At 44.6% G+C, this 27,159-nt stretch overlaps 1 protein-coding gene across 3 annotated transcripts in view; it reads right to left on the bottom strand.

Annotated features, from left to right (window-relative positions):
* The window catches only part of LOC140063989 (interferon regulatory factor 3-like), a 46,217-nt gene extending 19,294 nt beyond the window's left edge, over window positions 1-26,923 (bottom strand). For 2 of the 3 annotated variants that reach the window (XM_072110343.1, XM_072110341.1), the window contains exons 1-5: window positions 26,803-26,923; window positions 20,182-20,383; window positions 19,842-20,025; window positions 16,554-16,648; window positions 13,071-13,119 (exon numbers count right to left, since the gene is read on the bottom strand). In XM_072110343.1, coding sequence (XP_071966444.1) covers window positions 13,071-13,119; window positions 16,554-16,648; window positions 19,842-20,025; window positions 20,182-20,346 — 493 coding nt within the window. In that variant the 5' untranslated portion in view covers window positions 20,347-20,383; window positions 26,803-26,923. The remainder of the gene's footprint in view (window positions 1-13,070; window positions 13,120-16,553; window positions 16,649-19,841; window positions 20,026-20,181; window positions 20,384-26,802) is intronic. The other variant, XM_072110342.1, reaches the window with a different exon arrangement.
* Between the last annotated feature and the right edge of the window lie 236 nt (window positions 26,924-27,159).

Here is a 27,159-nt window from a genome sequence, read left to right as displayed (position 1 = left end):
TTCGGGTCCGGATGGGATTCACTAAGGTAGTTCCTCCAACGTCCACCAGGTGTTGCTGCTGCGCTGAAGTTCATCGGAATGCACTGAACTTCACCGTTCTATCGTGGGGTGAAGGTAAGCAATTGTCAAACGACACTTTTTTTTTAAAATGCGGCGGTTTTTCCGAATCCGTTGGGTTTTCATATGGCCACACCCACGATTTCCGTTGTGTGCATACCGGCGCCGATGCGCCACAATCCGATCGCGTGCAGCAAACTCCCGGGGCAATTCAGGGAAAATCGTCGCAAATCAGAAATTTTCGGATAACCCGTCGGCAAAACGCGAATCAGGCCCTTAGTAAATGACCCCCATTATGTTTTAGCAATTAGAAATATTTATGAACATAGTTTCCAAGTATCATCATTAGAGATGGGCGAATCGATTCAAATGAAGTGAAATTCGATTAGTCATGAATCCGAAGTTTACACTGATTCGTGGGAACAAAGCTTTTTTCCCCCTCTTTTTTAGCTAAATGGGCGTGAGCACAACTTGTTACATGGGGCAGAGAACTCTGGGAAGGAGAATGGAACACCCTCGATGACATCTGAAGACCTGTAAGCCAATCATCGACTGGCAGGCTTATGTGATGTCACACAGCCCTATAAAAACAGGCGTCATTTGCAATCTTGGCATTTTACACTGCATGTGCGGTCTGTAGCGTCTAGCTGCTTTTACTGTACTGTGCTGTAGGGATTTCTGCTCCAATCCCAGGGTGTGTGTTTAGGGGGATCTGTATACCCCAAATAGCAGTTCTTTTTTGTTACTGAAGGGAATAGGAAGAAATCTGTGTCATAGCCACACAACTTCTGTAGTGATTTCTGCTCCTCTCCCAGGGTGTGCGTTTTGGGGCATCTGAATAACGCAAATTCTCATACTTTTTTGTGTCTAAAGTTTAACCCCTAGGCGCACCAGGACGTTATAGTACGTCCCCGGGGCTAGATGCTTAGCGCACGGGGACGTTCTATAACGTCCTGCTTCTGGCACCGGCTCACGAACGGAGCCGGTGCCAGAAGCAGCGGCTGTCAGCTGTCTAGTACAGCTGACAGCCTGCGCTAACACCCGCGATCGGAGTCGGCTCCGATCGCGGGTGTTAACCCCTTACACGCCGCGGTCAAACATGACTGCGGCGTGTAAGTGTGTTTGAGCTGTGTATCGGATCCCCCGTGCCGCTTACCGGGGGATCCGATCCACTTATGGGCAGCTCCGAGGACTGGCATGTGCCCCAGAGCTGCCCGGTCTCCATGGCAGCCAGACCCCTTCCGGGTCTGGCTGTAAACTGTCTGAGCATGCGCAAGCTTGCTCAGACAGTTTACACTGCTCTACAATAAAATAGTATTGTAGAGCAGTGTATTGAACTTAAACCAGTGATCAGAGCATCACTGGTTTAAGTTCAAGTATGTATAATTAAAAAAAAGTCAAAAACACTAAAGTTAACACATTAGAATAAATAAAAAATAAATACATAAAAATATAACCCCCTAAAATGTCACTTTCCCATAAAAAAACTTAATAAAGTATAAAAAACATAAAAACACAAAAAAACCCCGCATATTTGGTATTGCCGCGTCCGTAACAATCTGCATAATAAAACAGAATTGTTACTGGACCCGCACGGTAAACGCCGGAGGAAAAAAACGCAAAAAACATTCCGAAAAAAGATAATTTTTAATTAATACCCTATAAAAAATGCTCTAAAAAGTGATTTAAAAAATGTTATGCACTCCAAAATAAGCCCACTAAAAAGAACAACTGTTCTCGCAAAAAATAAGCCCCTAACAAGATTTATCTGCCAAAAAATAAAAAAGTTATGCATATAAAAAGATGGTGATGCTAAAATGAATAAGATTTTCTCCAAATTTTCAATTAATACCCTATAAAAATGCTCTAAAAAGGGATTTAAAAAATGTTATGCACTCTAAAATAAGACCACTAAAAAGAACAATCCTTCTCGCAAAAAATAAGCCCTTAAACAGATTTGTGAGGCGAATAATAAAAAAGTTATGCATATGAAAGACGGTGATGCTAAAATTAACAACATTTTTGCCAAATTACTTTTTATGCACTAAAAATGGGAAAAAAATAAAAAATCTATATAAATGAGGTCTTTTTGTAATCGTGGCAACCCATAGAATAAAAATAATATACTATTTTTATGGTATGGTAAACAGCCAAAAAAAAAACCCCATAAAAATCTTCCTGAAAAGTGATGATTTTCATTTCCTCCACCAACAAAGAGTTAATAAAATCTCACCAATTAGCCTATAGATTCCCCCAAATTACGTACCAGAAAAGTGCATCTCATGTGGCAAAATAAATAAGCCCCTATAGGTCCACATTAAAAAAAGAAAAAAATTATAGCCTGTACAATGTGACATAGCAAATCTGATCTGGATGGCGCCTCCTTCCCTTCTATGCCCGGCCGTGCGCCCATACAGCAGGTTACCACCACATATAGAGTATCCGTGTACTCGGGAGAAATTGGGTAACAAACTTTGTGGAGCCTTTATTCATTTAATCCATTGTAAATGTTTAATTTTCCACCCAAAATGAGTGTATTGTGAAAAAATATTACAATTTGCAGACTGCTCCTCCATTTTGTTTTAACCCCTTGTGAGACACTGAAGGGGTTAACTGTGGATGGGCGGTATGTTTCCCCTAGGTTTTGCTTCTATGCAAGGCCTTAGTGCTGAGGTGGGTTTGTCCAGCACCTTGGACACAGGTGATGGGAACAGCCTAATTAGCCTGGATAAAATGACTCAGCAGAGTTGAGTGGGTTGTCTCTCTGTGGAAGGAGGCTGAGAGGACACAGCTCTGACCTGTGTGTCTGGAGCAGCCACGTGATCTTTGTTTAGTGTGAGCTAGTGGACTATTTGTATAGTTAGCACCCTGACGGGTAGGTTTTCTTTTGTTTATTCAAATACCTGAATGTAAAGGCTGGTTTTATTTTGCTGCAATAAACGCAGGCGAGACCTGTTTGGACTGTACCCTGGTGTCCCTGTCTTGAACTGCATCCCAGCACCCCGCTACCACGGTCTCTACTGGGCCAAATCCCCACATATGGTGGAGGATGCGGGCAGTTCAAAAGATACACACCTGAAAGGCTCGCTACATCCTGCAACATTGCATGGCCTGGGTGAAAGCAGCAGGCAAAGTGCAGGATAAAGCCAAGATGGAGGACTTTATTAAATACCTGCAAGAGGAGGCCAGAGCTAATCGGCAGCAGCAGCAGGCCATGCTCCAGCAGCAGGAGGAGAGGTCCCGCCAGCAGCAGGAGGAGGCCAGAGCTAATCGGCAGCAGCAGCAGGAAGAGTCCCTGGCTAATCGGCAGCTGCAGCAAGCCATGCTCCAGCAGCAGGAGGAGAGGTCCCGACAGCAGCAAGCCATGCTCCAGCAACAGCAGGAGGAGTCCCGAGCCATGTTCCAGCTGATGATGGAGAAGTTTTCTGGCATTATGGCAGCACCGCAAGCGTCGACTACTGAGGGGTCCCATACTGGTCTACAAGGGTACCCGGTTGTCCAGCGTTCCGCACGGGCTGCAGTACAAAAGGCTTTACAAAAAATGGCGGCGACCGACGACGTGGAGGCGTATCTCACAGTGTTCGAGCGAGTAGCTGAGCGAGAGGAGTTACCGGCTGAGCAGTGGGCAGATGTCCTGGCACCGTTCCTGACCGGCGAGTCGCAGAAGGCTTACTACGACCTGAGTGAAACGGAGGCCCGTGAGTACCCCCAGCTAAAGGCGGAGATTCTGGCTCGTCTTGGGGTCACCGTTCAAGTTCGCTCCAGCCGGGTCCACCAGTGGGCTTACTCAGAAAAATTACCCCCACGCTCCCAAATGCATGACCTGATCCATCTTGTCCGGAAGTGGCTACAACCAGAGGACTGCACCCCCGCACAGATGGTAGAGAGAGTGGTCCTCGACAAATTCACCCGTTCTCTGCCCTCTCGGCTCCAGCGGTGGGTTGGACAGGCCGGTCCCACAAAAGCTGAGGAGCTTGTGTCCCTAGTAGAGAGGTATCGGGCTACGGAGGACCTGCTACTTACCTCTCCGACACGAAGCAGTGCCAGTGACAGGGTCACCAAACCAGCTGGTAAGACTGCTACTGCGGAAAAGGGGAGACATGTCAGGTTGGGAGGGGGTTCATTGGGGGGCGTGGAAACCCAGAAACCCAGTGAGGCTCGTGACAGAGGTCATGGCCGCATCCAGTGCTGGCGGTGCCATGAAATGGGCCATATTGCTGCCAACTGTCCACTGTCAGTGGAGCCAATGGACTGCAACCAGACCCGGCGAGTGTCACTGTTTGCCCGGCCAGTTCTGGCGGCTGAGTCAGTCACGGATGCAGAACCCCAAGTATGCATGGTCACAATCGGTGGTCACACAGTGGAAGCCTTGCTAGACTCAGGGAGTCTGGTCACCCTGGTGCGGGGAACTTTGGTTGATCCTGGACTATACAGTGGGCGGAGAGTGGGAGTGTTGTGTATACATGGGGACACTCGCGAATATCCCACTGCTGTCATCAACCTACATACCCCTTGTGGTACTGTTACCCATGAAGTGGGGGTGGTGGGGACCCTTTTTCATGAGGCTATTATCGGCAGAGACTTACCGGTGTTTTGGGACCTCTGGAGACGAAGACCCACCTCAGGTGCTGTTGCAGATAATGGACATCAGGTATGTCCGGCCTTGGCCCCTGAACCCTTTGAGGCCGATGTACACACACCAGCAGTAGGGGTGACCCCATGTGATGAATTCTCTCCCCTAGAGGTCCTAGCTGGTGAGGTCGAGGGCCACGAGGAGGTGGCCGACATGCTGGACCTTGAGATTTCCCGTGAAAATTTTGGGGCTGCACAGCTACAGGACCCTACCTTGGTTAAAGCACGGGAGAACGTTAAGGTGATAAATGGGGTACTCCAAATACCAGGGGCTGATAAAATATACCCCCGAATGGTGATTATTGGGGAACTGTTGTACCGGGTCGACCAGATACGGGGTGAGGAGGTTGAGCAACTTGTAGTACCCCAATCTCACCGTAGGCTGGTGCTAGAGTTGGCACACAAACATGTGCTGGGAGGGCACTTAGGTGCTGAGAAGACCCGAGAAAGGATCCTGCAGAGATTTTTCTGGCCCGGGGTGTGGGAGGAGGTAAACCGGTATTGTAGCTCCTGCCCTGAGTGTCAACTTACTGCCCCGGTCTCCCAATTCAGGAGTCCTTTGGTCCCGCTACCGATCATAGAAGTGCCCTTTGAAAGGATTGCAATGGATCTGGTTGGCCCCATAGTCAAATCCTCCAGGGGGCACCAATACATCCTAGTTATCCTGGACTACGCTACGCGGTATCCCGAGGCGATTCCATTAAGGAACACCTCCTCCAAAAATATTGCTAGGGAGCTGTTCCAGGTGTTCTCACGCACAGGCCTCCCCAAGGAAATCTTGACTGACCAGGGTACCCCATTCATGTCTAGGGTAATGAAGGAGATGTGCAAGTTACTACAGGTAAAACAGCTTCGCACCTCTGTGTATCATCCTCAGACAGATGGCCTGGTCGAGAGGTTTAATAAGACCTTGAAGGGGATGCTTAAGAGGGTGGTCAGCAAAGATGGGAAGGACTGGGATTGTTTGTTGCCCTATTTGATGTTTGCCATACGTGAAGTTCCCCAGTCCTCCACGGGTTTCTCACCCTTTGAACTGTTATATGGCCGTTCCCCACGTGGGCTTTTGGATGTAGCCAAGGAGACCTGGGAGCAGGAGAGGACCCCCCACCGTAGTGTGATAGAACACGTCTCCCTTATGCAGGACCGCATAGCGGCGGTAATGCCCCTTGTAAAGGAGCACATGACAAGGGCACAAGAGGCCCAGTCTAGGGTCTACAATAGGTCAGCCAGACTCAGGACCTTTAACCCAGGCGACAGAGTGCTAGTTCTGGTGCCCACCGTGGAGAGCAAGTTCTTGGCCAAATGGCAAGGGCCATATGAGGTCATGGAGAGAGTGGGGAAGGTAACCTACAGGGTATCTCAGCCGGGGAGGAGGAAACCCGAACAGATATACCACGTGAACCTCCTAAAGCCATGGAGGGAAAGAGAGTCCCTGATGGCCATGGGAGTAGAGAAGGCGTCTGTCTCCAAGAAGGGGACACCGGAGGTAGGTGTACCCGATGCCAAGGTGCCTGAAGTACGGATCTCGGAGTCCCTCTCCAGGGCCCAGATTCAGGAAGCGAGGGAGTTTGTGCTCCGAAATATGGAGGTGTTCTCTAAGTTACCGGGACGTACTTCAGTCATCAAGCATGACATCATAACCGAACCCCACATCCGGGTACACCAAAAACCTTACCGGGTCCCTGAAGCGCGCCGGCTTGCCATAGCCGAAGAAGTCAGGCAGATGTTAGACCTGGGGGTTATCGAGGAGTCTAAAAGTGACTGGTCGAGTCCTATTGTGTTGATTCCCAAGCCTGATGGTTCCCTACGGTTCTGCAATGATTTTAGGAAGTTGAACGAGGTGTCCAAATTTGATTCCTATCCCATGCCCAGGGTTGACGAGTTGATAGAACGACTTGGACAGGCTAGGTTCTTCTCCACCCTTGACCTGACGAAAGGGTATTGGCAGGTACCCCTGACTGACAGGGCTAAAGAGAAGACCGCTTTTGTTACCCCTGATGGGCTTTTTCAGTACGTGGTACTCCCCTTTGGGCTACATGGGGCTCCCGCCACATTCCAGAGGTTAATGGATCTCGTGCTAAAACCTCACCGGAGTTATGCCTCGGCCTACTTAGATGACATCATAGTCTATAGTAGCGACTGGGAGAGTCATCTAGCCAAAGTACAAGCAGTGGTAGACTCCCTGAGGGCAGCAGGGCTGACAGCGAACCCCCAAAAGTGTGCACTGGGTCTGGAAGAGGCCCGTTACCTGGGGTACCGTATTGGGCGAGGGGTCATCAAACCCCAAGTAAATAAAGTAGAGGCGATCCAGCAGTGGCCACGACCTTTGAGCAAGAAGCAAGTGAGGGCTTTTCTGGGCATAGTGGGCTATTATCGCCGATTTATCCCCGATTTTGCGACAATAGCGGCACCCCTGACTGACCTGACTAAGGGTAGCAGGGCGGTGATGGTAAAGTGGAGTGAAGAGGCTGAGGGGGCGTTTCAGCGACTTAAGACGGTTTTGTGTGAGGGACCGATACTGATCACCCCTAACTTCACCAAGACCTTTATTGTGCAGACTGACGCTTCTGACGTGGGCTTGGGGGCTGTCCTGTCCCAAGTAGTGGAGGGTGAGGAACATCCTGTAACATTCCTGAGCCGCAAGCTCACTCCTCCTGAAAAGAACTATAGTATAGTTGAGAGGGAGTGCTTGGCGATCAAATGGGCTCTGGAATCCCTGAGGTATTATCTGGTAGGGCGGCAGTTTACACTAGTGACTGATCACTCTCCCCTAACCTGGATGAGTCAAGCCAAAGAGAGGAACGCCAGGGTCACAAGGTGGTTCCTAATGCTCCAGAATTTTAAATTCACGGTGGAACATCGAGCAGGAAAGCTGCATGGGAATGCCGATGCCCTATCCCGTACCCACTGTCTGATGGCCAAAAATGTTCGTCCCCACAGGGTCAAACAGAGGGGGAGGGTATGTGAGACACTGAAGGGGTTAACTGTGGATGGGCGGTATGTTTCCCCTAGGTTTTGCTTCTATGCAAGGCCTTAGTGCTGAGGTGGGTTTGTCCAGCACCTTGGACACAGGTGATGGGAACAGCCTAATTAGCCTGGATAAAATGACTCAGCAGAGTTGAGTGGGTTGTCTCTCTGTGGAAGGAGGCTGAGAGGACACAGCTCTGACCTGTGTGTCTGGAGCAGCCACGTGATCTTTGTTTAGTGTGAGCTAGTGGACTATTTGTATAGTTAGCACCCTGACGGGTAGGTTTTCTTTTGTTTATTCAAATACCTGAATGTAAAGGCTGGTTTTATTTTGCTGCAATAAACGCAGGCGAGACCTGTTTGGACTGTACCCTGGTGTCCCTGTCTTGAACTGCATCCCAGCACCCCGCTACCACGGTCTCTACTGGGCCAAATCCCCACACCCTATAAAACACGTAAAGCGTTAACAAACTTCTTAAAAGTGGTTTTTCATACGTTGAGGGGTGTAGTTTCCACAATGGGGTAATTTATGAGTCTCGCTATTATTTAGGCCTCTCAGTGTCAATTAGAAGTTGAGCAGGTCCATCTAAATACAGGTTTTGGTGATTTTACAAAAAATTTGAAAAATGATACCCAAATTCTGAGCCTCATAACATTCTAGTAAAATATGTGGAATCTTAAAAAACCATGCCAACATAAAGCAGACATTTGGGAAATGTAAGTTATGAATTTATTTGGGAGCTATGACTATCTGCATCAAAAGTAGAGAATTTAGAACATTGAAAATAAAGAATTTTTCCAAATTTTTGCCAAATTTAGTTTTTTTTCATAACTAAACACAAAAGATATCATCCAAATTTTTAAACTAATTTGAAGTACAATGTGTCACGAGAAAACAATCTCAAAATCCCCTGGATATCTCATAGCGTTCCAAAACTATAACCACTTATAGTGACACAGGTCAGATTTGAAGAATGGGGCCGCGTCCTTAAGGCCAAAATAGGCTGTGTCCCCTAGGGGTTAAGAGCAAGAAATACGTGTCAAATCCACATAGTTTACAGAGTGATTTTCACTCCAATTACAGGGTGTCCATTGTGGGGCATCTGTATAACGCAAATTCCCATACTTTTTTGTTGCTTAAGTTGAGAGCAAGAAATATGTGTCAAATCCACGTAGTTTATAGAGTGATTTTCGGTACAACGCAAATTTCCATACTTTTTTGTTGCTAAAGTTGAGAGCAAAAAATATGTGTCAAATCCGTGTCGTTTATAGAATGTTTTTGCTCCAATTACAGGTTCTCTGTTGTGGCGTATCTGTATTAAGCAGATTCCAAAACTTTTTTGTTGCTAAAGTTGAGACCAAGAAATAAGTGTCAAATCCACGTAGTTGATTAACCACTGTGTCAGACAGAAAGGTGGCAGGTGGAGCAGGCAGAGGGCGCAGGACAGTAAGGGGACGTCGCAGCAGTGGTGACTCTGTGAGGCCACAACTTTTGTTATCATCTAGTGGCAGTATGTTGATCAACAACCCAAAGGTTGTTAATTGGCTGACTTGGCCATCCAATTACTCAAATATAACATCTGACAACCCAAGCCAAGAGTCCGTGGGTTCGTCAGATACAACAATTAATTGGCATGGCCCAGGAGCAGGTTAGCGGCCCTCACCAGTCATCAACCAGACTCTGTCCTGTTCATCTCCCTCAGTCAGAGAGTTACTAGGTGGTCTGGGCTCAGAGCCACTATACAGCAAGGACAAAGTGTTTGAGGACAGTCAGCAGCTGCTTGGCAGTGAAGAAGTGGGGCTTCGTGCAGTAGGCATGCTGTGCATACTGACACCGTTGAGGAGAATAGCAGTGACATTTAAACGCAAATTGACAATGATGTAGCCGATCGCACTTTGGAGCTGGGTGTAGCAAGAGAAATATTATCGTCGGATGAAGGGAGTGTCAGCTTGCGCGTCAGGCAGGGGAGCAGGCAGCAAGTCGCTACTGTGGCCGTGAGACAGCAGGGTCGCTGCAGTGCGAGGACGGGAGCCAAACGGTTCGCAGTGGTAGTAGTCACTCAGTCCAGAGGGTTGGCGGTAAAATCACCATCTCGGCGGTGTGGCAGTTTTTTGTTTTACGAAACCAGAGGAGCCGTGCGTGTGTATATGTCGAATCTGCGGGCAGAAAGTGAAGCACGGCCAGCGAGCTAGATGTGGTCCATTCTGCCGGCACAGCAACAGCAGCAGCACCTAGTGGCACATATGCCGTTTCAGCCAGTTAAGGCTCCAGCACCTCGGCTGAAGGGATATGTTTGTCTTTGACATAATCTCCAAGTCCAGGTGCTCCTGCTCCTTGCTACGCATGGCGCCAGCAGTCGTTGAGCGAGGCAATTACAAAGAGACAACTGTATGCGTCCAGCCATCCTAAGGTGCAAAAGCTTACCCTGCTCCTGTCGAAATTGTTGGTACTGTAGTCACTCCCTTTCCATGTCGTGGCCTCTAAGAGAACTAATGGCTTGTGCCGAACCGAGGTGGAGAGTTCCAAGCCGAAATTTCTTTCCCAATAAGGCAGTACCAGCCCTTTACAAATATGTAGAACAGAAGGTTGGGCCAGTCCTTGAGCTTATCAGTTTCTTCCAAGGTGCACGGCAGCACGGACGTGTGGAGCTGTAACTAAAGTCAGGGCCAGTACATGTCCTTTATGACCCACTGGGTGAATTTGCTTCCCACCCAGCCGCACCATCAACTTGAACACATTGTCAAACTGCTGCTCCTGCACCAATGTCTGGCTCCTCCTTCTCCACCACCACCTCAGCCTCCACAAGTCTAAGTGCTGCTCCACCATACCACATGTGCAGGGCACAGCGGTGTCACGTAGTTCTACACCTGGTTTGCCTGGGCGAACAAAGTAACACAGGGGAGGAACTGCTCCATGTCATGCAAGAAGAAATAAATGTGTGGCTTTCTCCTCGACAACTGCAAATCGGAACCATGGTGACAGACAATGGGATGAGCATGGTGTCCGTGCTGCACCGAGGAGGGATGGTCCATGCGCCCTGCATGGTGCATGTGTTCAATCTGGTTGTCAACAGGTACCTGAAGTCTTCCACCCATCTGCAAGACATTCTAAAAATGGCCAGGCAGCTGTGCATGCCCTTCAGCCATTCTTACAAAGCCAAGCACACCCTCCTTGAGTTGCAGCGGCAGAATGGCCTCCCCCAGCATTGGCTGATATGGGATGTTGACACCCGTTGGAATTCCAGCCTCCATATGTTAGACCGTCTGTATGAACAGAGAAAAGACATTAATGATTTTTTGATGATGCAAGCAGACAGGTGTACTCCCCTGCGGGATGAATAACATCATTCCACTGCTTCATGTCCTGGAACAGATGCTGCAAAATCTGTCTGGTCAGGGCACTGGAGAAGTGGCGACTACATCTCATGGCCACGTGAGTCCGGTGGGGGCTGAACTGGAGGAGGACGACATTGGAGCACAAGCAGAGTCTGGTGAAATTAGTGGTTTTTCTACTCAGGTGACAGGAGAAGACGAGGAAGATGACCCAGAAGCACCGTGGCAGTATGCAGTGAAAATGCAGGCCGGGAGTCCCTCAGAGTCACTTGCGCAGATGGACTGCAGCATGCTGCTTTGCCTAACTAGTGACAGCCGAATAGTCAACATCCAGCATAGGGATGAATTTTGGCTCAACACCCTCTTGGACCCTCGCTATCAGTCAAAAATGGGTGCCGAGAAGGAGGAACAACTGGCATACTATAGAGATATACTGTGCAGACAGTTGGCCGCTGCCTATGTGCGCCATTAGATCAGTCACGATGCCTCCCCCAAAAGTTGAGAAATAAGTCTGGATTCTAACTACCTGCCTCAGCCACTATTCTGATGCTGCCAACCGCCTGATGCCACACATCTGCTGCCAGTTGCTCCATCTGCCTCCCACCATCTATACCAGGGACTGAAATTGTCACCCACCTCCACACTCATTGTCATTGTACCACTTTCTGACCTCCTGCTGCTGCTGGCACCTCCACGCTCTATCATTGTGCCACACTGTGGCCTACCATGTTGCTGCCACCTCCTGAATTTTTCATTGTGCCACTCTCTGACCTCATGCTGCTGCTGTCACTGCCACCTCCACGCTCTAACATTGTGCCACACTGTGGCCTTCCATGTTGCTGCCACCTAAAGAATTTGTCATTGTGCCGCTCTCTGATCTCATGCTGCTACTGCTGCAACTGCCACCTTTGAAGTTCTTTTTTGGCAAAGACATAATATTTTCAGGGAAATTGTGATGGATGATGCATGTGGTGTCTCTAATCTTCAAATTTAAATTAAAAATTTCAACTTAAAATTCATTTCAAACTTAAAATTCATTTCAAACTCCAAATTCATTGTGCCTACGATGTTGCTGCCACCTCCATAATTTGTCAATGTGCCACTCTGCTGCCTACTTGTGCTGCTGCCAACTGCCCGCTGTCTCCCTGGAACAACCTGTGATTTCCATAATGCTGTTTTCACCCTCCATCATTCTATGACGTTTCCATCTGTAAGAAGTAATGAAAAGCTTCAGGATTGAAAGCCAAAAGCAGAAGTGGATACAAAACACGGAGGGAATGCAAATATCCCATTTACTGGTCATCTCTGTTCTGGATCTACTCCTTTTTGTTTTTGGCTTTAGCAATACTGATGGATTATAGACCGATTGAAAGCGGACACTGAAAGATGAAAAGAAGGGAAAAATGATCAGTGACGTCAATGCAATATTACTGCCGACACCCTCTCCGCTCTTTTGGGGGGTTTCTACATGTATCCGCGTTTAACAGAACAGGTTCTTTCGTAATCTATGGAATCATCTGGTGTCAGTGTAAAAAGAGTGCACTCTTTGATGTTATAGTGGGATCTTGGCCCACAGCTCAGTCCTTTCAAGCTGGAACAGACATTACCTTGTCAGGCTGCTTTCCCACTTCACTTATTTGGTGAAGTTGGCCCCTGTAAGTCCCATGGAATTGAAGAGTGAAGCGATTCTAAGAGCGGCGGCTGTCATGTGCGTGTCTAAAACACAACATTGTTTGAAGACCAAACCACGCTGCATTTTTAAGCATGGCACAACGTTCTATAATACCCTACAGGCTCTCTGCAGCCAGGAAATACCTGTTTTTTTAACGTGATTCTTCATGATTCAATTCGGGTCGAATGGAATTTTTCAAAAAATTCAGCAAATTTGGTCGAGTCGAATTTCAACAAATTCGCCCATCTCTAATCATCATAGAATATTGATAATGAAGATGATGATGATAATACTAGTAATAATTATAAAATAAACAAATTCCATATTGGGCACAATTGCTGAGAAATGTCTTAAGTTAATTTTGCAGTCTTTTCTTTGTTATATCTTGCTTTCTATGTTATGATCTTACCATCATCACTGAGAGAGATCTGTGTCAAGCCTTGTTCCAGGTTTCTGTCCTGTGAAATATACAGAAATCAGCCAAGCCCATATCATAATCATAGATTTTGTTTGTCTATTGCAGCAATACTGTGCAGTCTTAGGACCAATTGAAACAGCAGTATTCTCTTCAATCGATTCATAATCCAAATCTTAAAGGAAATCTACCATTTGTTTTTATGCACTGTGCATAATATGCTGAATCTACACTGATGCAGAAATATAATGGGGGAGATTTACTTACCCGTCCAACTGAGTTTACTTAACCCCTTAACGCTAAAGACACGGCCCATTTTTTCAAATCTGCCCTGTGTCACTATAAATGGTTATAACTTTGAAACGCTTTAACATATCCAAGTGATTTTAAAATTGTTTCTCGTGACACATTGTACTTCATGTTAGTTGAAAAATTTTGGTGGTATATTTTGCATTTATTTATGAGGAAATCAGATTTTTGGTGAAAATTTGGAAAAATTCTCGATTTTTGAACCTCAAAATGTTCTACTTTTTCCACACATAGTCATAACAGCAAAAAAACTTAATAACTAACATTCACCAAATGCCTACTTTATGTGGACATGGTTTTTTATGCATACTCTTATTTTTGTAGGATGTTATGGGCCTTTGAACGTTAGGTGCAATTTTTCACATTTTCATAAAAACCCCAAAATCCTGCTATTGAGGGACCTGCTCAGGTTTCAAATCACTTGAAAGGCCTAAATAAAATTAAAACCCCATAAATTACCCCATTATAGAAATTACACCCCTCAACATATGTAAAACAACTTTAATGAAGTTTGTTAACCCTTTAATTGTTTTACAGGGGTTAAAACAAAATCGGATACAATTTTGAAAGTAAATTTTTTTGGGCTAAATTAATGTGTTTTTCAAAAAATTTACAAATTCTCAGTGGATAAAATACCAAAACGCTCCAAAAATTTGATACCCAATCCCTCCCAGGTATAACATTACCCCATATGTGGTGGTAACCTGCTGTATGGGCACACGCCAGGGCATGGAGGGGAAGCTGCACCATTCAGAGCAGATTATGCATTGTCACATTTTATTGGCTATACAATCTTTATTTTTTTTGTTAATTCGGACATACAAGGGCTTATTTTTTGCGACATGAGATGCACTTTACAAATACTTCATTTTAGTGGGTCATTAGCTTATTGATGAGATTTTATTAACTCTTGAATGTATGGGTGAAAAGAAAATTGTCAATTTTGGTTTCCTTTCTTTTTGTATTTTTGGGGGGTTTTACACCGTACACTAAAAATACTATAATATCTTTATTCTACAGAACACTACGATTACGGTGATATAGTTTATTTATATAGTTTTTCATTTATTTTTACAATTTTACTGGAAAAAAAACTAATATAGAGGAAATCTCATTTGTTTTAGCATCGCCATCTTTACGGAGATATAACGCTAATATTTTTCGGTTGACAGAGCTGGTTTAGGTATAGGTTGAGTTGTTCTTTTCAGTGATACCATTTTGGCGTACATAACTTTTTTTGATCACTTTTTAGAACATTTTTGTGAAGAGATTTTATGAAAAATGTACATTTTTGGCGAGTTTTTCATGTTTTGTTTTTACGGCGTTCACCGAGCGGGTCCAGTAATGTTACTGAGTTATTGTACAGATTGTTACGGACGCGGCGATACCAAATATGTGGGGTTTTTCTGGTGATTTTGTGTTTTATTACTTTATTAGATATGTATAGGGAATGTTTAGGGGACTTTAACTTTATTTAATTAATTCTTTTTATTAATAAATGTATATATGAAGTGTTTTTAACATTTTTTTTTTTACTTTAACAGGTTGGCTTGATCAAGCGATCCTCTGATCGCTTGTTCAAGCTCTTCTTCATATAATACAGTGTAATACAGATGTATTACACTGTATTATGTGACACACTAAGCATGCCAGGAGGCAGGACCCGGCTCCCGGAAGAAGCTGTGTATCCCCGGGGCACTGGCATACCCCGGGGATGACAGCAGAGGATCGGACCCCCCCGGTAAACGCCGCAGGGGGGTCCGATTTGGCGCATGGGACCCTTGCACGTCACGATCACACGAGACCACGGTGTAAAAGGGGTTAATGCCCGCAATCGGAGGAAACTCCGATCGCGGGTACTAGAGATGGGTGCCAGCTGTAACATACAGCTTGCACCCCACGCTTCTGGTACCGGCTCCGTTCAGGAGCCGGTACCAGAAGCATGACGTAATAATACTGCAAATTGCGGGAACGCACCTCCCCCCATGCAGTATTATTACGTCAAATGTCGGGAAGGGGTTAAAGACCCATTATCCTGCATGTGTCGCTTCCCTGCTCAGGTCAGGTCTTGTGAGACAATTTTAAAGTTAAATCCTGTGCTCAGTCCGAATTAGTTGGATCGTTGAACGGCCCGTCCCCGATTTGTGTCGAATGGAAGCCAGTGCAGCTGCACCAAAAACTGGTTGCGTTTGACACAATCCCAGCACAAACCTCTGTTAAATACCTGTCAAAGCTGCGCAAATCCAGAAAACAGCTAACAGTCAGACGAAAACGCGATCCGCCACCCTTAGTAAATAAGCCTCAATTTGTTTAATCCCTGAACCGAGTGGTTTTGCTGAAAAAACAATTATAAAATTATGGTAATGAGGCTCTTACCCTAATTATGCACTCATCCAGCATGCATAAGGCTGCCTCATCCCGCCCCCATAAGCCTTCTCAAAGCCTGTGCTGTCACCCAGCTTTCCCAGTATACTGCAGATTATTTTGCTGCAATGTCATTCAGGAAGTAGGGAAAGCTGGGTGCAGGCTGGCTGCCATACGTAAACATGTTATTTCCACATACACAGTAATGCCTGTACTGTCCAGACAGGACTAATCAACCTAAGCTGGATGACACATACACAGCAGCTGGGGGATGGTGCATCAATTGATTACTTCTGCCTGTCAGGGAGGAGCCTCATTATCATAATTTTATAATAGTTTTTTCAGCAAAACCCCTCGGTTCAGGGATTTAACAAGATACGTTTCTTCATCAGTGTAACTACAGCATTCTCAAGGTATGTTTGGTTCATAGTGCATAAAAGCAAATGGTAGATTTCTTTTAACACAAAAGACTATAAATCTTAGGCCTATTGCCCACAAGCGAGTTTGATGCATGCAACTCACATCAAACTTTGTGTGCTTGATGGAATGTCCGGTCTGAACGCTCAGCAACTGAAAGTAAACTGACATGAGTTCAGTTCCAGTTTATGAGTGTTTGGGACGGATGTTTCAGTAAGCAAACTTGCTCATGGGCATTAGGCCATACAGTTTGCTCTGTTGAAATACCACATCTGATCATAATTTTGACATCTGAATTGGGCTTTAAAAGCCTGAGACAAACAGAGTTAGCGGGAATGATAGTGATAGTTGTGTATTTTTCAAATAACAAAAGGCAAATCCACTAACCACAGTAATCTGGCTTCCTGGGCTGTTCCAGCTGGTTATGTCAGTAGTTGGACTGATGCTGTCATTCATATACAGACCTTCAGAAGTTGCATTATCTACGAAAAAAAATGTTGTTTATATTCTATTCAGTAAGACAAACACAATTTTTTTCTCACAATAATTACATTTGGCCAGGACTGACATTAAGGGACAGAAAACTGGGAATTTGCCCATGGCCCTCTGTTCTAAAGTGGTCCCCTGCATGTGGACTTTTGTGGGCAGAGGATATATTGCTCTTTGAATAGCCCTTGGTTGAATTCCCAGGTGAAGATGCTTATCATCTATCTCCTGCAGGGTGACATGGATGTAATATGGGGGTGCGGTGTGACATGGATGTAATGTGGGGTTGCAGGGTAACATGGATGTTATGTGGGGGTGCAGCGTGATATGGATGTAATTTTTGGGTGCAGTGTGACATGGATGTAATGTGGGGGTGCAGGGTGACATGTATGTTATGTGGGGGTGCAGTGTGACATGGAAACTTTTTGTTTCTAAATCTTCAGAGCCGAGTTCTCATCTGGTAAAAGCCAAAAAATACTCCAGATAGAAGAAGAAGAAAGAGAAGACCTAATGTGTAAATTGCTGGATTTACAGTTAGTGCTGGTATTACAAATTATCTCACAATTATCCACTCAATACACAACACTGAGCTTGGTTTTGGTTAGTTTTCATGTACCTATAGAAGTCTGTGTATGTTCATATCTATATATGATGTTAAAGGGGTTGCCTAGGCTTGTATTTTTTACTAGTGGAGTGAGGAGGCTGTAAAAACAAGTAGCAATTGTACTTACCCCTCTGGTGCTCCGGTCAAGTAGCGTGCCCCCATTACCCCGGTCTGTATGTATACAGAGATACACCAGTGATGTCACCACCACAGCTCTCCCTGTGCAGCCTCTGTCTGCAGCCTGTGTAAGTGTTACACTGTCCACAGCCAGGACTTGCAGCCGCTGCCACCATAACCCCTGGTCTGTATGTTTACAGAGATGAAGCAGTGATGTCCCCACCACAGCACTCCCTGTACAGCCTCTGCCTGCAGCCTGTGTAACTGTTACACTGACCACAGCGAGGACCTGCAGCCGCTGCCACCATAACCCCCGGTCTGTATGTTTACTGAGATGAAGGAGTGATGTCCCCACCACAGCACTCCCTGTGCAGCCTCTGCCTGCAGCCTGTGTAAGTGTTACACTGACCATAGCCAGGACCTGCAGCCGCTGCCACCATAACCCCCGGTCTGTATGTTTACTGAGATGAAGCAGTGATGTCCCCACCACAGAACTCCCTGTGCAGCCTCTGCCTGCAGCCTGTGTAAGTGTTGCACTGACCACAGCCAGGACCTGCTGCGGCTGCCACCATCACCTCCGGTCCGTATGTATACAGAGATACAGCAGTGATGTCACCACCACAGCGCCCCCTGTGCAGCCTCTGCCTGCCACCTGTGTAAGTGTTACACTGACCACAGCCAGGACCTGCAGCCGCTGCCACCATAACCCCCGGTCTGTATGTTTACTGAGATGAAGCAGTGATGTCCCCACCACAGCACTCCCTGTGCAGCCTCTGCCTGCAGCCTGTGTAAGTGTTGCACTGACCACAGCCAGGACCTGCTGCGGCTGCCACCATCACCTCCGGTCCGTATGTATACAGAGATACAGCAGTGATGTCACCACCACAGCGCCCCCTGTGCAGCCTCTGCCTGCCACCTGTGTAAGTGTTACACTGACCACAGCCAGGACCTGCAGCCGCTGCCACCATAACCCCCGGTCTGTATGTTTACTGAGATGAAGCAGTGATGTCCCCACCACAGCACTCCCTGTGCAGCCTCTGCCTGCAGCCTGTGTAAGTGTTGCACTGACCACAGCCAGGACCTGCTGCGGCTGCCACCATCACCTCCGGTCCGTATGTATACAGAGATACAGCAGTGATGTCACCACCACAGCGCCCCCTGTGCAGCCTCTGCCTGCCACCTGTGTAAGTGTTACACTGACCACAGCCAGGACCTGCAGCCGCTGCCACCATAACCCCCGGTCTGTATGTTTACTGAGATGAAGAAGTCATGTCCCCACCACAGCGCTTCCTGTGCAGCCTCTGTCTGTGTAAGTGTTACATTGACCACAGCCAATATATATCTGTATAATGCAAGGACTACCAGTTGCAGGCATGTTTCATGACCAAATTTTATTTTCATAAATTAGGCACTCAGTTGAGGGCAGTATGGTTGTGGAGTCAATTGTAGCCAGTTTCCTGCCAGAAAACTTTCTAAATCGTTCACAATTCTGATGGTGGGGCCCATTAGGAATTTTCCCCAGGGCCCAGTGGACTCTAGTTACGCCACTGCTATGGCCATAGACTAGAAGTAGCTAATAAATGACATGCAAATTCTAACCCTGAAGTGTACAATCAGGGATTTGTGGGAAGATCCTCTCTTGAGGGAGATCATGAAACAACTGAAGAGCAATTTGACCTACCCAAACAGGCCTTTTTAAAGGTACTTAAAGTATGTGTATGTCCTCAATTTCCTAACTAAACATTGTACCCTACAAACTCCAGACAAGTAAATGAACCATTAGGCTGGGATTAGGATGACTGTGAAGAAGTGGGTTAGAACTTGGGGTTAACTACTGGCCTCGCTGGCTGCTACTAACAATCTGTCCTAATTACAGTTCTTTTCTCTGGCTGTCATAAATGCTTGGAGAAAAGGGATGACTTGTGCCACCTATACTGTACACTAATTTTTGCATGAGGTGTTGCACATTATCAATGCTTTATCTAACTGCACTTGCAGATAGTTTATTATGGAGATACTGTCCTGGTGCAAAAAGCAATTGTCCTCTTGGCCCCTATCTTGGCATTTTGACAGCAGGAAAATCTTGGGACCTACTGATGACAGTCAGTACTAACATACATTTTAATACTTTCTGATTGTGAGTGGTCGTTAATGTACTCTGAAATGTTTACTTTTGTTTATATTGTATGTTTCTACTGTAGATGTAAAATGGCTATGGAAATTCTGCTATACTTCAAATTAAAAACAAAAAAAGTAAAATTGAGTATTCATGAATCATTCCATTTTGTGGTTGGGGCTGGCTCACCTAAGACTGCTGTAGCAGAGCAGGCAAGACACCTAATAATGGTCATTTGACCTACCTCCCTTACAGTTAAAATGAAATATAAATCAGAAAGGAAATATATTTTGGGAATCTCCAATATGCCTACATCATGTTGTGGCAAACCACTTTATTTGGTTGAACTTACCACCAGTGCTATTTCCTCTAATGATCTCATAAATTTTATGTGGGTTTTGAGAATCCGAGCTGTTGTCTATGAGCAAACGAATTTCATTTTTTCGATTCAGGGCAGAACGGACATTTCTTTTCCACACAGCTGGGTTGGGCGAGTCCTTGGTAGGATCATAACAGCCACTGGCAATAGCCCAAGCCTAGGAATATAGCAGACACATACATGTAATTCAGGATTCACCCCACTAGGAACCTGCTTCTAAATTAAGATGTAGGTATAAGTATAATTTGTTTGCAAATAAGAATAAATACTGTCTCTCTTAGTATTAATCACTAGATTGAAACTACAGCATTACCTCAAATATTTTCACATCATCTTCCGACCGGTCCTGCCTCAGGCCATGCTTCCATGGTATTCTGAACCGTGTTTGTTCTTTGTTATCCCATATAAGACCAGGATACTGCTGACTGTAAATCTGCTCAATTAGCCAAGGAATAATACGTGGTTTCTGGGAGTTCATCTTCACACTGTTTAAAAGGATGGTTTACTGCTGCGGTCTGTCAAGAAGTATAATTTTTGATATTACATGGCACAACAAATAGAAGATATGTTATAAATATTTCTCTTGACCATTGTATGGTTGTAGGTTTTGAACAATTCTTTTTATGTGAGGGGTTATTCGAACATAAGCTGATGACCAGGGCTGCTACCAATGGTTGGCGGCAATCTAACTTTTTAGCCAGTTGAGCGTAAATATAAACCTATTTTAATGATAGGTCAAATTGGTCATATTTTATGATTTCTTCTGCCTGTTTAAAGAGATTGCAGCATCTTCAATCAGTGAATGACATCTACATAGTAACTTTCTCCATTCCCGTTTCTTTAAATAGTCTCTGGAAACATCCCCTGAGCCCTTCTAGCTTATCAGCATCATTTTAAAAGTTGATTTTAGAAGGGAGGAGGACATGAATAACAAATCAATGAGATCAATGAGTAAATGTCCTCGGTTTATCAGGCTTGATATTGGCTTGGTTAACCATCAGAAAAGTGGAAAATTACATATGAAGCAATGTAATTGTTTAGGAAAAAATCGAATCTGTCCACGAGTCTGAAAGGCCTCAGAAACATTATTGAGAGCTCTTGGAAAACTTCACTTTGAAAGGAAAAATGGAAAAGATATCTGAAAAGAATATTTACCAACATAAATGTTTTATGCTTTTAAAATTACACTCAATTTAAAAAAATATCATGCGCAAAGAAGGAATTGTTTGAATCTAGTTAAATTAGCTGTGTTAATGTAATGATGAAATACCGTATGTAAGCGATGACATAAGACACATTTGGTATCTTGTGAGAAATGATCCACCAGATGTTGTACCTGGGACTGTATATCTTACAAACTGGGACTTTGGTGGGTGGTGGTAAATCTATGGCTTGGGTGCCAGAGGTAACACTCAGAGCCCGCACTCCGACAGTCACCCCAACACAGAATTCCAAACTTAAGGAAAAAACAGCTCACTTGACCCCGTAAGGGGCTGAGTAAGGCACTATGTTGGCAAAGCAACTGAAAAGAAGAAATCCATGATACAGCCGAACTCCAAACACAGGTTTTCTTTATTAAACTGTCATCAAAATATACAAATCCACTCTGACAAGCCCTTCAGGCCAACAGTTTAACCGTTCTTAACCCCTTGTCGCCGCAGCCCTTTTTCGTTTTTGCGTTTTCATTTTTCACTCCCCACATTTTTTTATCTTTTTTATTTATTTTTACTATTTTTCAGACTCCCTAGGGCAGTGATGGCAAACCTTTTAGAGACCGAGTGCCCAAACTACAACAAAGACCCGCTTATGTATCGCAAAGTGCCAACACAAATTTAATTTGGGATTTATACTCCCTTCTCTGTCACAGTTTTCATTGATACCAGCACCTGAGGACACCAATAAAGCTGAAAATAGTCCCAGGTAGAGCTGTCACTTTAAAATACCTCTGTGCACAGCAAGTCCTGGGCTGTCTGGGACTGCAGGAATATACCTGGAGTCATCTCTGGTTATGGCCTGGGTGCCCACAGAAAGGGCTCTGAGTGCCACCTCTGGCACCAGTGCCATAGGTTAGCCATCACTGCCCTAGGGTGTCTGTACGATCCTATCATATACTGCCATACTACAGTATGGCAGTATATGTGTATTTTACTTTTAGATTGAATTTATCTTCATATATAGAAATTCCTTCTTTTAGAATAGAATATTTTTTTCACTTTTTACATCATATTGGAATAAGACCTATGGGAAATATATTTGGAGAAGATACATATGCAGTAACAATGTTGTTTAGAATTATTACATTTTATATTTTTTATTATGTATGTCTTACTGTTTTGGTATGTTCTATACAAACAAGTTGTAACAATATGACAATACAATAATATGACAATAGGGATAAATCTGAGAGAGATTAATTACTATAAATAGTTAACAATGCACGCACATTGGTACACCCCGGAAGAAGCCATGGAGGCGAAACTCTGAGTCGGGCAAGGAGCACCGAACGTGCGTTTTAATTTTACTGAAGGCCTTATTTTATTTCATGTTTTGTGAGTACATCGAATAAATTATTTAAATATTCAATAGAAAAACCTGTCCGCGTCTTGCTTTCTTTTTCCCTTGGCGAGTGAACTGGAGTAACCCTGAGACTAGCAGAACTAACAGCAAGGTGGTACGAGTTTCTAGTCGGAAGACTGAACCCACCCACTGGGAATCAGCCGCTACTCGAGTGTCTCATCCAGCAAAGTCGGAGAAACGCCAACTTGGAGAGGACGCAGAGTATAGATTTCTTCCATCGGTGAAAGGTACTGTGGAATCTGCCTGTTTCCCCGTGCATTCTATGCACTTGGGATTAAATGTAGAACTGGCAAGGACGTAGATGCAGCGACCATTTGATGCATATTTCCTGTTGGACTTTTTTGGTGTTTTGGACTTTTTCACCTTGGTTCCCCTGCGCCGTCCCCCAGCTATTTTTGATTTGTATAGTATTTATCTGTAGGTACAGTAGTTGAGCCTCTTTGAAATTTTGAGTATTTTTGCTGCAATATGCTATGGAGCATGCTCCGGGACCCGGCATGTGACGTACTATAAATAAAGCCCCTTTACCAAACCTTAAATATAAAAATGTTGTGTTAACTGCATTAACTAACAACAACAGAACAAAGTTAAATACAGCAACAGAGCCATAATACAACCTCATACCCAAGTTCTAAACATGAATACAGCACCAATATCATGCCTAATACTTACAGTAAATACAGCAGATTGTGAAGTTATTAACCACAATTCAATAAAATTATTTTTCTTAGTTAATTACCAGGGGAAACAACTTGATGGTCAAACAGACCAGATAAAATATGTAATTGTTCAGTTGTTCAATAGCACTTGTTCAACAGTGACCCTAATACAGTCATAGCCCTACAAGCGCAGATTCCTGCTGTGGGAAAGAAGGCATTAAGGGAGCCAATCACACATGCAGGAGTGTTCCTGAGAGTTGGGTGATGTCACCGGATCTTGGGAATGCTTGAAAGTCCCTTAATGCACAGCATCCAGCTCCTCAGTGCAGCTGTGAGGGCAAGCACAGATGCCTGTTGTGGGAGGGCATTGAGAGAGCCAACTGCGTATGAGTGAACGTTCCTGAGATTTAGGTGATGTCAGTGGTTCTGAATCCAACTGCTGAATCCAAGGAAGGGGGTGGGATAATAAGGTAGCATGATGCTGGAATAAATTATTAGATGAGAAGCGTTGAGCTCCCTGTTTGACAAGCACAGGAGCACCCAGCACTAATATGCATAAATTAAAAAGACAATTTCTGCAGAAATAACATTGGGGCACATTTACTTACCCGGTCCAGTCGCGATCCAGCAGCGGGTTCTCCGACGCTGATACGGGTCCGGCCGGGATTCACTAGGGTAGTGCGCCCAATGTCTACCTGGTGTCGCTGCTGTGCTGAAGTCCGCTGGAGTTCACCGAAGTTCACTATCCTATCATGGGTGCAGGTAAGTGCGTGTCAAACGACACTTTTTTTTTGTAAATACGGCGGTTTTTCAAAATCCGTCGGGTTTTCCCGACAGCCACGCCCCCCGTCGCATGCATGCTGGTTCAAATGCGCCACAATCCGTTTGCGTGTGCCAAAAATCCGGGGCAAAATGGTAAAATTCGGAAACCCGACGGAAAAACGCCTTAGTAAATGACCCCCACTGTTTTATGTATAAGGAAGAGAATTTCTTGCATCAACGTGCATACAGCTAAATGTGAGTGTGTTTGGTTTACAATGTGCTTTTCTAAGTAGTGTCTGCAAGCGCATAGGCTGAAAATATAATACATTGCAATATTTCAGTTTAATGAATTGACCAAATGATCAAATGTTTGCTTGTTCAATTTCAATAGTGAAAAAAACTTAACGTAAGGTTCTTAAAACAGTACAGCTCAGACATGACTGAACCTGCATGTTGAGTGGCATAAAAAATAACAAAACAAAATATTTCCAAAAATTATTTTTTATGACATTGCCTTATCAAAAAGTTGTGCCCCAACTTTAATAGTAAAAAGAAAAACTTTTTCTGCATGAAATAAGTCATCAATAGGTGAATAAAAAAAGTTCTGCCTCCCAAATATGGTGATGCAAAAACAAGAAATTTTTTCCAATCTGGTCTGATGCATAGGTTGCACTGTATTATTGGTATGTTTTAATACATACAGATGTTATGGGTGTGGGGAAATATATTTGGCTTTTCCATTCAACCTATCTAGTATTGGTGTAAGGGTACATACCGCCGTGTGCTGGAGTGGAGGAGGAGGTGACCCCCTCCTCCCTCCATAGGAAACAGCAGCACATGGCCACACACTCGCAAACAGATAGAGCATGCCAAATTTGCGGCCGCATGTACATCCCCATGAATGGCCGTGTGAATGAGCCCTAAACATGGGTCATATGAGCTGCTGAAAGTTACTATTATACTGGCATAACAAATGTTTCATTTGGATCCCAGACAGTGCCCTGGGGATGGTACGTTTTACCTCTTGTATAATTACCCGAATTGACTGACCTTGGTATGTCATGCCTCCCCAGATTATCACACCAGAAGTAGCTGCAGAGTGTCACTCCATAGCAAAGAAAGCATTGAACGTGTGTTCAATGCGCTTGTAGGGCTATGACTGTATTAGGGTCACTGTTGAACAAGTACTATTGAACAACTGAACCAAGTTGCCTGGTACGGCGGGCAACGGCAGTGTGCATGTAGCCTTAAAGAAGATACTTTTCCACTGTGTAGCTGTCATGGTTTTTGTTCCTAATGCTACTGCAAACATAGGCAACGTTGGTTAATTTATCAAAGGCAGGGCAGTTTAGTGACAACAAACCTCCCTCTAAGTGTCTAGAAACAATCTAGAAAATGTGGGGGAGATTTATTATGCACATGAATCTCCCCTTCCCTCCCTGATTTTGGGCCTCTCTGACCTGCACGCCACTTTGGGAGTGTCTTTCAAAACGCAAGGCTTAAAGGAAACCTACCACTTGAAGTGGCAGGTTTCTGATGGAAATACCGGGCACCAGCTCAGGGTGAGCTGGTGCCGGTGCTTATTTTTGTTAGTGTTTTAAACCGCGGTATCGCGGTTTAAAACACTTTTTAAACTTTATAGCCGGCGCAGGGAGGTACCTGCGTACCTGCCTGCGCCGGCTATAAAGTTTAAAAAGTGTTTTAAACCGCGATACCGCGGTTTAAAACACTAACAAAAATAAGCACCGGCACCTGAGCTGGTGCCCGGTATTTCCATCAGAAACCTGCCACTTCAAGTGGTAGGTTTCCTTTAATGAATCCTCGCTCCGTGAGTGGTGTGAAATAAAAGTACCACCTGTTCTGGATTGTGAAAACTGTTTGAGCTGCTAGTCCTTGTCGATTCATTAGCAAATAGCTTGTGGTGTTTATGGGCCTAATTCACTCATTCCATTGATGGTTATTTTAACAAGCTGAGCTAGATAGAAATGCATGATTTCTGAAAAACTTGCTGTGCTTTTACATAAATGTTTACAAGTGGGGTCTGAAAAGGTCATGAAAGTGCACTTACTTACAGCACTATAAATAGGCTCTCAGGGGTAATGTACCTCTTCGGGAGAGATCATTCAGTGCTAGGCATTCTGTATGGAACAATTTCCAGTTGACAGACTTTGACCCCAAACTAAATCTGTCAACTGGTCTGCCCCTTCTCAAAGTATTCTAACAAAGGGTTGTCATAGGTGCAAGGTATGTATTTTTTTCAAATCAGAGTATATATACATATTAATTTTTAAAATTCATTTTGTATGATGATTTTGTCAGACACCAAATGGCTTTTGTCATAAACCACATCTGTGCTGAGAATTTTGCATTGTTGTGCACTTCTCATACCTTGCACGCCAGGGGCTTGATGGGAAAGGCATATGGGGGTGCATTTCTAGTGCAGGTGCAATTATGTCAGGAAAGACCCGGGGTAAAATTACTGCTGATCTTTATAGTGTTCTAAACAATATTCAGCATCACACCCAGTGCCATGTATTATCTTTTAACCTATTGGAAAATGTCTGTAAAAACACCATACCTAGAGCATGCTTAGTTACAAAAAAACACAAGTAACCCAAACAATCACTAAATGGAAGAAAAACACAAATCCAAAAATCACTGTGCATCTCATAGTTCCCTTTACTGTGCGGCCACAGCTTTAGAGAGACATGTAAAATTCACCCTAACAATGTTCATTTTAAGATTTGTAGCACTATAGCTTTTTGATGAGACTGAAGCAGTCTACAGCATATACATGCATAGAGCTGAAAGACGGCTGAGCTTCAGATTTTGTATTACAATTCAATGAGAGTGGGAATACTGGTTCTGTGTGCCCAGTATTGCATCCTTGTGAAGACCCTTAGATAAATATAGATATTATGACCCATTGTTATTACCTGTAAATCTTAGTGCTGCTCAAAATGAATTCAGTCCTCACGTCTGGTTTCAGTTTCAATTACTGAAAACTCCTTCCTCCTTTAGTGACTTCCCCCTGGTGACTGTATCCAATGCCTGAAGCGTCAGCCAGTGATCTCATTGTGGAAACCCTTGCTTCTGTCTACTGCAGTCACACAGGGAATGCACATAAGACTTAAAGGAAACCTACCACCACAAATCTACCTATAAAGGTAGATCGGGTGGTAGGTGAATCAATGGGACGTGAGGAGAGCCCTTTTAAGGGCTAATCCTCACGTCCCTGCACTGTTTTATAAACTTTTATTACCCAAATATGTTAATTTACTTATGTGGCTACT

Source organism: Engystomops pustulosus, chromosome 6 (genome assembly GCF_040894005.1).
Source record: "Engystomops pustulosus chromosome 6, aEngPut4.maternal, whole genome shotgun sequence".
Classification (NCBI taxonomy): Eukaryota; Metazoa; Chordata; class Amphibia; order Anura; family Leptodactylidae; genus Engystomops; species Engystomops pustulosus.
This window is presented reverse-complemented; position numbering and strand designations above follow the sequence as displayed.